The 12145-nt window shown below is 48.3% G+C and overlaps 1 protein-coding gene across 5 annotated transcripts in view; it reads right to left on the bottom strand.

Annotated features, from left to right (window-relative positions):
• Positions 1 to 5077: 5077 nt before the first annotated feature.
• Positions 5078 to 12145, bottom strand: part of LCK (LCK proto-oncogene, Src family tyrosine kinase) — a 35776-nt gene continuing 28708 nt past the window's right edge. For all 5 annotated transcript variants that reach the window (XM_012440954.2, XM_012440936.2, XM_064363627.1 and 2 more), the window contains 4 exons: positions 10710 to 10786; positions 10465 to 10618; positions 10249 to 10380; positions 5078 to 5732 (listed from right to left, as the gene is read on the bottom strand). In XM_012440954.2, coding sequence (XP_012296377.1) covers positions 5530 to 5732; positions 10249 to 10380; positions 10465 to 10618; positions 10710 to 10786 — 566 coding nt within the window. In that variant the 3' untranslated portion in view covers positions 5078 to 5529. The remainder of the gene's footprint in view (positions 5733 to 10248; positions 10381 to 10464; positions 10619 to 10709; positions 10787 to 12145) is intronic.

Genomic DNA, 12145 nt, shown 5'->3' with positions numbered 1-12145 from the left:
TGGGACTTGTGTTCCTCACTCAGAAACTGCATTCGAGTCATTAATTATAAGGTAACAGATAATCTAATCTAAGACTGGGTGGCTCTATAATAGAAACAGAAAAGGGCTAGGGAATGAATTCTACTTCCAGTTTTCTGTTGCTAATTCTCAGCTAGCCCTGGGTGGGTCTGCTTAACCGTTCTGGGCCTCCATTTCCCTCCCTATAAAATGGGGAGGAGGCCAGGCACGGTGGCTCACATCTATAATCCCAGTGTGATTATACTGGGATTGGTAATCACTTAGGAGGTGGAGGCGGGTAGATCACCTGAGGTCAGGAGTTCAAGACCAGGCTGGCCAACGTGGTGAAACCCCATATCTACTAAAAATACAAAAATTAATTGAGTGTGGTGGTACATGCCTGTAATCCCAGCTACTTGGGAGGCTAAGGTAGGAGAATTGCTTGAACCCGGGAGGTGGAGGTTGCAGTGAGCCGAGATCAAGCCACTGCATTTCAGCCTGGATGACAGAGTGAGGCTCCGTCTCAAAAAAAATAGAATAAGGCCGGGCACAGTGGCTCACGCCTATAATCCCAGCACTTTGGGAGGCCGAGGCGGGTGGATCACCTGAGGTCAGGAGTTTGAGACCAGCCTGACCAATATGGTGAAACCCCATCTCTATCAAAAAAAAAAAAAAAAAAGAATAAATAAAATAAAATAAAATAATAAAAATGGAGAGGATAGGAATACAAAGTTCACTGACGCTATGGTTGCACACAGTATCCCAAAGCAAAGGTGTATGGGGATCAGATGAGATCATGAGGTGTGGCAACAGGTCAGTCAGGTAACAGATTTATATTATTATGACTCAGATGCCCTTTGTTTGCATATTTTAAAAATTAAAGGATGGGGCCAGGCACGGTGGCTCATGCTTGTAATCTCAGCACTTTGGGAGGCCAAGGTGGGTGGGTCACGAGGTCAGGAGTTCGAGACCATCCCGGCCAGCATGGTGAAACCGCATCTCTACTAAAAGTACAAAAATTAGCCAGGCATTGTGGTGCGCACCTGGAGTCCCAGCTACTTGGGAAGCTGAGGCAGGATCACTTGAACCCGGGAGGTGGAGTTTGCAGTGAGCTGAGATCACCCCATCGCACTCCAGCCTGGCGACAGAGCAAGATGTCATCTCAAAAAAAAAACGACAGAGCACGATGTCGTCTCAAAAAAAAAAAGAAAAAAAAATTAGAGGACGGGCACTGTGGCTCACACCTGTAATCCCAGCACTTTGGGAGACCAAGGCGGGCAGATCACCTGAGGTCAGGAGTTCAAGATCAGCCTGGCCAACATGGTGAAACCCCATTTCTACTAAAAATACAAAAATTAGCCAGGCATGGTGGCAGGCCCCTATAATCAGTCCCAGCTACTTGGGAGGCTGATGCAGAAGAATAACTTGAACCTGAACCCAGGAGGAGGAGGTTGTAGTGAGCCAAGAACACGCCATTGCACTCCAGCCAGGGTGGCAAGAGCAAAACTCCGTCTCAAAAATAAAATAAAATAAAAATAATAAATAAAATAAAAATTAGATTATTTTCTCTTTCATAAAGAAATATAGCATTCCCAACATTCCCCCATCTTTCATCCAACACCCTGCCATCCTCAGGTATCTTTAATTTTCTCACTTTTTAATGGAAATGTGGGTGCCAAAAAAAATTTTATTTTTCTCTTTATTTATTTATTTATTATTTTTTTATTGAGACAGAGTTTCGCTCTTGTTACCCAGGCTGGAGTGCAATGGCGTGATCTCGGCTTACCACAACCTCCGCCTCCTGGGTTCAGGCAATTCTCCTGCCTCGGCCTCCCGAATAGCTGGGACTACAGGCGCGCGCCACCATGCCCAGCTAATTTTTTGTATTTTTAGTAGAGACGGGGTTTCACCATGTTGACCAGGATGGTCTTGATCTCTTGACCTCGTGATCCGCCTGCCTCGGTCTCCCAAAGTGCTGGGATTACAGGCGTGAGCCACTGCCCCCGGCTATTTTTTTTTTTTTTTTTGAGTCAGAGTTTCGCTCTTGTTACCCAGGCTGGAGTGCAATGGCGCAATCTCGGCTCACCGCAACCTCCGCCTCCTGGGTTCAAGCAATTCTCCTGTGTCAGCCTCCTGAGTAGCTGGGACTACAGGTGCACGCCACCATGCCCAGCTAATTTTTTTTTGTATTTTTAGTAGAGATGGGGTTTCACCATGTTGACCAGGATGGTCTCGATCTCTTGACCTCGTGATCCACCCGCCTCAGCCTCCCAAAGTGCTGGGATTATAGGCGTGAGCCACCGCGCCCGGCCTATTTTTCTCTTTATTATAAGAACAACAGGCGGGGCACTGGTGGCTCACGCCTGTAATCCCAACATTTTGGGAGGCTGAGGCGGGAGGATCACCAGGGCAGGAGTTTGAGATCAGCCTGACCAACATGGTGAAACCCCATCTCTACTAAAAATACAAAAATTAGCTGGGCATGATGGTGCGAGCCTGTAATCCCAGCTACTCAGGAGGCTGAGGCAGGAGAATTGCTTGTACCTAGGAGGCAGAGGTTGCAGTGAGCCGAGATCGTGCCACTGCACCCCAGCCTGGGCAACAGAGTGAGTCTCTGTCTCTCCGTCTCAAAAAAAAAAAAAGCACGAGCTTGATGGTAAATAGTTACTAACACTCAGTTTCATTGTCTAAGAGCAGTAGGGAGTAGAGGGGACTCTGGCAAAGGTAGAGTTCATGCCCTACCTGGAGAGGTGGCCACTATTTACTATCTGACTCCATGAGGACAGGTAAGCCCAACATAGCTAAATCTTCCTTTTTTTTTTTTTAAGATAGGGTCTCACTCTCTTTTTTGCTCAGGCTGGAGTACAGTGGCACAATCATGGCTCACTGCAGCCTTGACCTCCTGGGCTCAAGCCATCCTCCAAGTAGCTGGGACTACAGGCGTGCACCACCACGCCCTACTAATTTTTGTATTTTTTTTTGTAGAGATGGGGTTTTGCCATTTGCCCAGTCTGGTCTTAAACTCCTGGGCTCAAGCAATCTGCCTGCTTTGACCTCACCAAATTGCTGGGATTACAGGAGTCAGCCAACGTGCCCAGCCCGTTTTTCAAGAGAAGGCAGAAATCTGGAGTTTTATGCAGAATCTCCCCAGTTTTATAAATTGGCTAACTCAGTCTGTTTTCAAGATAGCAGTAAGCCATCCTTTTAAAATGTAAGTCAGGGCCAGACATGGTGCCTCACACCCGGATCACTTGAGCTCAGGAGTTCAAGACCAGCTTGGGCAAAATGGTGAAACCCCATCCCCACCAAAAATACAAAAAATTAGCCAAGAGTGGTGATACACACCTGTAGTCCCAGCTACTTAGGAGGCTGAGGTAGGAGGATTGCTCAAGTCCCCGAGGCAGAGGCTACAGTGAGCCGAGATTTCGCCTTTTTTTTTTTTTGATTCATTATTCATTATCAATGCAGAGAGATTTCGCCTTTGTACTCCAACCTGGGTGACAGAGTGAGACCCCATCTCAATTAAAAATTAAAAATTAAAAAATAAAATGAAATGTAAGTCATTTCATATCAGTTTTGCAGAGATACCTGCAAAGTTTCCTCAAAATGGCTTCTGCAGAGGCCACAAGGCCCTGAGCCCATAGGATCTATCCCCCTCTCGCAGAGCTTGCCAAGTAAACGCCTGCCTCACCCTATTACCTTTGGCTGACTGCTCCTCCCCCCAACCCGTACCAGGTGGCTCACTCCTTCACTTTGGAATCTTTGCTCAAAAACCACCTTCTCAATGAAGCCTTTTTTTTTTTTTTGAGATAGGTTCTCCCTTTGTCGCCTATGCTGGAGTGCTGCAGTGGCATAATCATAGCTCAAGCAATCCTCTTGCCTCCGGCTCCTGATCTGCTGGGACTACAAGTGTGAGCTAATATGCTTGACTAAGTGTGTTTGGTTTGTTTAATTGTTATTTATTTATTTATTTTGAAAGAGAGTCTCGCTCCATCGCCAGGTGCCAGGCTGGAGTGCAGTGGGCAATCTCGGCTCACTAAAACTTCTGCCTCCCAGGTTCAAGCAATACTCCTGCCTCAGCCTCCCTAGTAGCTGGGACTACAGGTGCGTGCCACCATGCCCAGCTAATTTTTGTATTTTTTTAATAGAGATGGGATTTCACCATGTTGTCCGGGATGGTCTCAATCTCTTGACCTCATGATCCACCCGCCTCGGCCTCCCAAAGTGGTGGGATTACAGGCATGAGCCAATGCTCCCAGCCTGTGTTTGGTTTTTTTAAAACTTTTTTTGGAGACCAGGATCTAACTCTGTTGTCCAGGCTAGCCTTGAACTCTGGCCTCAAGCAAGTAGTCCCAGGTACTCGGGAAGCTGAGACAGGAGGATCATTTGAGCTGGAGAGGTCAAGGCTACAGTGAGCCGTGATCATGCCACTGCACTCCAGCCTGGATGACAAAGTAAGACCCTGTCTCAAAAAAAAAAAAAATCTGAGGATAGTTACAGATTTCTTTGTTCCTCCTCCATTCCCGCTGCTTCATTTGACTAGTCTTTTTTTTTATAATTTTTTTTTTTTGAGACAGAGTTTCACTCTGTCACCAGGCTGGAGTACAGTGGCATCATCTCAGCTCACTGCAACCTCTGCTTCCCAGGTTCAAGCAATTCTCCCGCCTCAGCCTGCCGAGTGGCTGGTACTACCGGCACGTGCCACCTTGCCCAGCTAAATTTGACTAGTCTTCAAAATACAAAATCTGAGGTCAAATATAGCCCTTGAATCAGTAAAAAATGTTGTTGCCCTTTTATAATGGGGAGGAAGGTCCTGTGACACACCCACTCCCTAAGGGATTCCAGGTAGGAGTCACCCTGAATCCTTTGGGGAGGGGTGAGGAGCACTGTCCCATTTGAAGGGGTCTGTAAAGCCCATGCAGCAGGATCGCATGGACTTCCTCTTGATCACCAGCATCCCCAGGGCTGGAAAATATCCAGATATCCACTCACCCCATCTTTTACCCCAACTCAGGGTGACCTCATTACCATTTTCTGAACCCCCACTGCCCACCCACAAAGAGTGGACAGCAAAGAGATGTACAACAGTCATCAACAGACATTTATTGAGCTCCTGATGTGTGCCAGGCCAGGCACCAAGGAGGAGTACACAGAGGTATTAGATAAGGTCCTGGCCCTCAAGGAACTTCTGGATGATCTGAGAAAAGAAAAATAGGTGGGCAGAAGCTTCTGTCAATCCCAGGCTTCTCCCCTCCCTCTGTGGTTTCAGGAAATGGAAGAGCCAGAAAGGTGTACCTTGGACAGTGTCCAAGACATACATGCACAGGCTACACATGGACGAGACACATGTGCAGAGTCCACGCCACTACAGGACACAGGTACAGACACAAGGTGGGTATGTGTCACACGTGGGCAGGATTTGTGTGCAGAGTCCATATGTGCATAGACCATGTGAGTATGGCACAAGAACTCCATCTCCCCAAGCCAGGCTGGAGAAAATGGGGGGAGGACCCCAGGGCCTCTCAAGGCCTCTCAAGGTTGAGGCTGGTACTGGCCCTCTGTGGCTGTGAAGAAGTCCTCCAGCACACTGCGCAGGTAGTCAAAGGTGGGCCGGTCCTCTGGGCGCTCCTTCCAACACAGCATCATGAGGTGGTACAGCTCCTCTGGACAGTTGTCAGGACGCACCATGCGGTAACCTCGCTCCAGGTTCTGAATCACCTCAGGGTTGGTCATCCCTAGGGGTTGACGGGAGAAAGGACATCAAGGCTCCAGGCCCTGGAAGCCCGCAGGCAGGGGTAATGTTTGGAATATTTAACTGGCACAGTGTAAGCACCAATCCCAAAGAATCCTGGTCTTCATCAATGGTAAGGCCACACTAGCGGTGCTTGCTGAATGTCAGTCAGGCCACTTGTAGTGCCTGGTATAGATCATTCACTTTTTTTTTTTTTGGAGAAGGAGTTTCCCTCTTGTTGCCCAGGCTGGAGTGCAGTGGTGCAGTCTCGGCACACCAAAACCTCCTCTTCCCAGGTTCAAGCGATTCTCCTGCCTCAGCCTCCCAAGTGGCTGGGATTACAGACATGTGCCACCATGCCCAGCTAATTTTGTATTTTTAGTAGAGATGGGGTTTCTCTATGTTGGTCAGGCTGGTCAGGTGATCCGCCCACCTCAGCCTCCCAAAGTGCTGGGATTACAGGCATGAGCCACCACACTTGGCCGATTATTTACTTTAAAAAAAAAATTGTTTTAGATAAGGGATCTCACTATGTTGCCCAAGCTGGAGTGCAGTGGCTGCTCACAAGACAATCATAGCACATTGCAGATTTGAACTCCTGGGCTCAAGCAATCCTCTCACTTCAGCCTCCTAAATAGCTGGACAACAGGTGCATGCCACCATGACCCGTTCCCCTGGTATAGATTAAATGCTTAGTAATACACACATATTAGTTGTGGGACCTTGGGCAAGCCCAGTTTCCTTATTTAGAAAATAGAGTAAATAGCTGTTCCTACCTCACAGAATTATGAAGATTGAATGAGACTGTGTACAGAAAGCATCAAATATAGTGCACAGGCCAGGCGTGGTGGCTCACACCTATAATCCCAGCACTTTGGGAGGCCAAAGCAGGCAGATCATTTGAGGCCAGAAGTTCAAGGCCAGCCTGACTAATATGGCAAAACCCCATCTCTACTAAAAATACAAAAATTAAGCAGGCATGGTGGTACATGCCTGTAGTCCCAGCTACTTGGGAGGCTGAGGTACAAGAATTGCTTGAACCTGGGAGGCGGAGGTGCAGAGGTTGTAGTGAGCTGAGACTGCGCCACTGCACTCCAACCTGAGCAACTCTAGCCAGACTCTTCTCTCAAAAAAAAAAAAAATATATATATATATATATGTACAGATACACACACACACACACACACACACACAAAATCTTGGCAACAGAGAGGCTCTGTCTAAAATAAATAAATAAAGGGGACCTGGGATTATTATTATTTGGTGAGAATGATGAGACGGTCAGGGCGCAGGGTAGGATGGGCACCCACAACCAAGGCAGTGGTGAGGTCTCTCCAGTTTTAAGACCAGGCACATGACATCCTGCATCAGGAAGCCACATGGACCCTGGGACTCAGCAAAGTAGACCTTGCTTGTGGTTGAGAAGGTTCACCAGGCCCCTCCATGATGCAGATGAAATAGTCTTTGAGGTGGTTCCCTCCTTTTACGCTAGTCCTGGCCCCTCTGGCAGGCTTTTGGCATGTGGACCCCAAGAAGAGCTGCTCTGGGGAACTGCATGATCACAGCAGTAACAGAGCTCCCTCCTTCCCTGTTTCCAAATTGTCTGTTTAGTGTCTGGTTTTTCCTTCAGTCTTCTGAACAAAGATTGGGACAAGCAGTTCCCAAAGACCAAAACCTTATAGGTACTGACAAAATAGAAGTTTTGCTCCTGCAAAGCTTGGGACTAAAGCCTTGGGACCAGGCAGTCCACAGAGACCCTTCTTCCCCAGGACTTGTACAAGGGAGGCCTCTACCTGTGGGACTCTCACATTTTAAAATTAGGGCATTGGAGGACATAGGCCACGGAACTAAACACCCATGGCCAGAGTCAAGGGTGCAAGCCCACGGGGCCCACAGATCACTTTGGATTGGCCCTGGAGTGCTTTTATTTATTTGTATGTATGTATGTATGTATGTATGTATGTATGTATGTATTTTTGATATGGAGTCTCACTCTGTCGCCCAGGCTGGAGTGAAATGGTGAAATCTCGGCTCACTACAACCTCTACCTCCTGGGTTCAAGCGATTCTCCTGCCTCAGCCTCCTGAGTAGCTGAAATTACAGGTGCCCACCACCACGCCGGCTAATTTTTCTGTATTTTTAGTAGAGACAGGGATTTTGGCCAGGCTGGTCTCAAACTCCTGATCTCATGATCTGCCCACCTCAGCCTCCCAAAGTGCTGAGATTACAGGCGTAAGCTACCGCGCCCAGCCCCTAGAGTGCTTTTAAACAATTTGAATCAATCGCCAAAATTTGGAAATGAACAGATTTTCCTAAAACTCCAAGTTTTGGCTTCTCTTAAAAAAACAAAAGATCAGGTGGCTCACGCCTGTAATCCCAGCGCTTTGGGAGGCCGAGGCGGGTGGATCATGAGGTCAAGAGATCGAGACCATCCTGGTCAACATGGTGAAACCCCGTCTCTACTAAAAATACAAAAAAAAATTAGCTGGGCATGGTGGCATGCACCTGTAATCCCAGCTACTCAGGAGGCTGAGGCAGGAGAATTGCCTGAACCCAGGAGGCGGAGGTTGCGGTGAGCCGAGATCGCGCCATTGCACTCCAGCCTGGGTAACAAGAGTGAAACTCCGTCTCAAAAAAAAAAAAAAAAAAACCCAAAAGATCGATTGGGGGGGGCATGCCTTAATTGTGGCCATCTGCTGCACAGCTGCAGGTTTACCAAGGTCCCCATTTCTCCCCATTGTCTCCCTTAATGCTACATGTCAGTTGCCATTTATCATCATGCTTTCACTGCCTATTTTCTTCTAATAGAGACATTCCCTATGGAGTTGCCTCTGTGGGCACAGAGGAGGAGCAATGAGGACCCCTGGCAGGATTACTGGAGAGTATTTCCAGTCCCAGCATTACCAGTGGACTCTGGGTTGGGGCAAGCCCAGGGAAGGGAAGCCCCTCGGCTTTTGACCTGTCTCCAAGGTGTCTTTACCTTCCTAAGAGCAAAGGTCTGTTCACCTTGCTCTGGGGATATGGGAAGTTTTTACAAATTTAGCCACTGTGCTCCATGGCCTCCCTACTCCTGTCTTTGTGCTCCATTTCCTTTCCCCAGAGTTTCTTAGCAAGTTCATTAAATAAAAAAATCCATCCCTGTCTTGGCTGAATTCAGGGGTAAAGGGTTTTGTCCAGGAGATGGTGAGGGGCGTCAGTGTATACTGACCATCTACTATGAGTCAGCCTCTTTCACAAATGATCTCTCAATTTTCTTTCTCTCTCTCTCTCTTTTTGGAGTGCAATGGAGCGATCATGGCTCACTGCACCCTCAAACTCCTGGGCTCAAGCGATCCTCCCACCTCAGCCTCCCAAATAGCTGAAACTACAGATGTGTGCCACCATGCCCAGCTAATTTTTAATTTTTTTATTTTTTTGTAGTGATGAAGTCTCTTTCTCTCTCTCTCTCTCTCTCTCCCTCTCTCTCTCTCTCTCTTTTCTTTTTTTGAGACAGGGTCTTGCTCTGTTGCCCTAGGCTGGAGTACTATGGCATGGTCTTGGCTCACTACAACCTCTGCCTCCCTGTGTCAGATGATCCTCCCTTCTCAGCCTCCTGAGTAGCTGAGACTACAGGCACCAAACCTGGCTAATTTTTGTTTTTGTAGAGATGGGGTTTCAACATGTTGCCGAGGCTGGTCTCGAACTCCTGGGCTCAAGTAGTCCCCCACCTTCGTCTCCCAAGTTTCTGGGTATAGGCATGAGCCACTGTACCTGGCCTAGTCTCTTATTTTTCATATCAGGAGACTGAGGCTCAGAGAAGTGAAGTGACTAGCCCAAAGTCATGATTGAGAAAGCTTAGTATGGACCAAACACTGTTCTAATCTCATTTAACGATGGGAAAAGAAGGAATGATCGATCAAATCCAAACAGAAAGTTAGCAACAGTGGCGGATGTGCTAATAAAAGGTAGGCCTCTGGCAGGACGGGGTCTCACACCTGTAATCCCAGCACTTTGGGAGGCCAAGGTGGGTGGATCACGTCAGAAGATCCAGACAATCTTGGCTAACATGGTGAAACCCCGTCTCTACTAAAAACACAAAAAATTAGCTGGGCGTAGTGGCAGGCGCCTGTAGTCCCAGCTACTCGGGAGGCTGAGGCAGGAGAATCGCTTGAACCCAGGAGGTAGAGGTTGCAGTGAGCCAAGATCGTGCCACTGCACTCCAGCCTGGGAGACAGAGCAAGACTCCGTCTCAAAAAAAAAAGATAGGCCTCTAGCTCCTGAGCCAGATCCTCTTCTACCATACTAAGCTTCCTGGGCCGGAACTAAAGAAAAGAGCTGGGGTTATTAAAGAGAAATGCAGAGATGGAAACCAGCCCTGGGAGATGTGGCATCTGCCTAAAGATGTTGGAGTCACACCCGTGAGAGGATAGAGGAGATGCAGCTACAAAGTTTCAGATTCTGAGACTGGAAAGAATTGAGTGGGAAGACATGGACTTGCTGCCCGTCCCATCACCCTTTCAGTTCTTGCCCTTGGCTCTGACCTGGGTAGGGGATGCGGCCATGGGTGACAATTTCCGTCAGCAGGATCCCAAAAGACCACACATCCGACTTGATGGTGAATGTCCCGTAGTTAATGGCTTCTGGTGCTGTCCACTTAATGGGAAACTTGGCCCCTACGGAGGAGGCAGAGTGAGGTCACCTGGGTCTGCTGGGCCACACCGTGTAGGGCCCAGACCATCCTTAAATCTCACACTTACCCTCCCTGGCTGTGTACTCATTGTCCTCAATGAGGCGTGCTAGGCCAAAGTCTGCAATCTTGCAGCTCAGGGTGTCAGACACCAGAATGTTGGCAGCCCGCAGGTCACGATGAATATAATTCCGCTCTTCAATGAATGCCATGCCTTCTGCAATCTGCAGGCCAAACACAGATCAGCAGTCCTGAGCCAGACGTCCTCAAGCCACTGGCCTGTGCCCTTGCCCAGCCTCTCCCCAGTCTCCTTACTTGGGCTGCCATGTCCAAGAGTTTGTTGATGGTCAACTTGATGCCTGAAGGGGTCTTGAGAAAATCCACTAGACTCCCTGTGGGCAGAAGCAAGAGTTGCTGGCCCAAGTTCTCCCAGGGGGAGGTCCCCAGACCCTTCTCCTCCAACTGGGCATCTAGAGGTGTGACTGACACATAAAAGGAAAAGTGGTCTGGGTGCAGTGGCTCATGCCTGTAATCCCAGCACTTTGGGAGGCCGAGGTGGGCAGATCATCAGGTCAGGAGATCGAGACCATCCTGGCTAACACGGTGAAACCCTGTCTCTACTAAAAATACAAAAAATTAGCCGAGTGTGGTGGCACGCATCTGTAGTCCCAGCTCCTCCAGAGGCTGAGGCAGGAAAATCGCTTAAACCTGGGAGGCGGAAGTTGCAGTGAGCCAAGATTGTGCCACTGCACTCCAGCCTGGGCGACAGAGCAAGACTCCATCTCAAAAAAAAAAAAAAAAAAAAAAGGCAGCCGGGCACGGTGGCTCACGCCTGTAATCCTAACACTTTGGGAGGCCAAGGTGGGTGGATCACCTGAGGTCAGGAGTTCAAGACCAGCCTGGCCATCATGGTGAAACCCCATCTTTAAAAAAAAAAGAAAAGAAAAGAAAAGGAAGAGTGAAGAGTGAGAATGGAGGAGCGTGTGTTCAGGGTAAGGATGCCCAGGATATGTAAAGGTTTTTTCTGGGGGTCTACGGTGGAGCATGGTGGGAGAGAAGTGTAGGTTTTTCATCACCAATAAGGTAGAACCCAGACTCCTCAACTGGTATCCAAAGCTCTGCATGGTCCACACTGATAGCTTCTTCTCTTTCCCTCACTCTGCCTTTGACTTCAAACACTTAAACAGTTTTGAGATCCTGCACTCAGACCACTAGGCTCTCACCCCAAAGCCTCTCTGCCTGCTAGAAAAATTCTACTTTTCTGGCCAGGTGTGGTGGCTCATGCCTGTAATCCCAGCACTTTGGGAGGCTAAGGCGGGCGGATCACCTGAGGTCAGGGGTTCGAGACAAGCCTGGACAACAAGGCGAAAACCCGTCTCTACTAAAAATACAAAAATTAGCTGGACGTGGTGGCATGTGCCTGTAGTCCCAGCTACTTAGGAGGCTGAGGCACGAGAATCACTTGAACCCAGGAGGTGGAGGTTGCAGTGAGCTGAGATCTCACTCTAGCCTGGAGGACAGAGTGAGATTCAAAAAAAAAAAAAGATACACATGGCATCATCTATTTGCCATTTCCCATTAGCCAATGAACAGCTTGTTTCCCTCCCTGGAAGAGGAACATATCTTACACTCTCTAAGAATCAGAGCCACATAACAGCAACAAACTTATTGATCAGTTACTATGATAGCCGTAGTTTTGTTTTTTGTGTGTGTTTTTTTTTTGAGACAAGGTCTCTTTTCTTTTCTTTTTT

This window comes from Aotus nancymaae, unplaced genomic scaffold (genome assembly GCF_030222135.1).
Source record: "Aotus nancymaae isolate 86718 unplaced genomic scaffold, 86718_ANA_hifiasm-v0.15.2.pri h1tg000053l, whole genome shotgun sequence".
In the NCBI taxonomy this organism is placed as follows: domain Eukaryota; kingdom Metazoa; phylum Chordata; class Mammalia; order Primates; family Aotidae; genus Aotus; species Aotus nancymaae.
The sequence above is the reverse complement of the archived record's forward strand: the minus strand, read 5'-3'. Positions and strand labels throughout refer to the sequence as shown.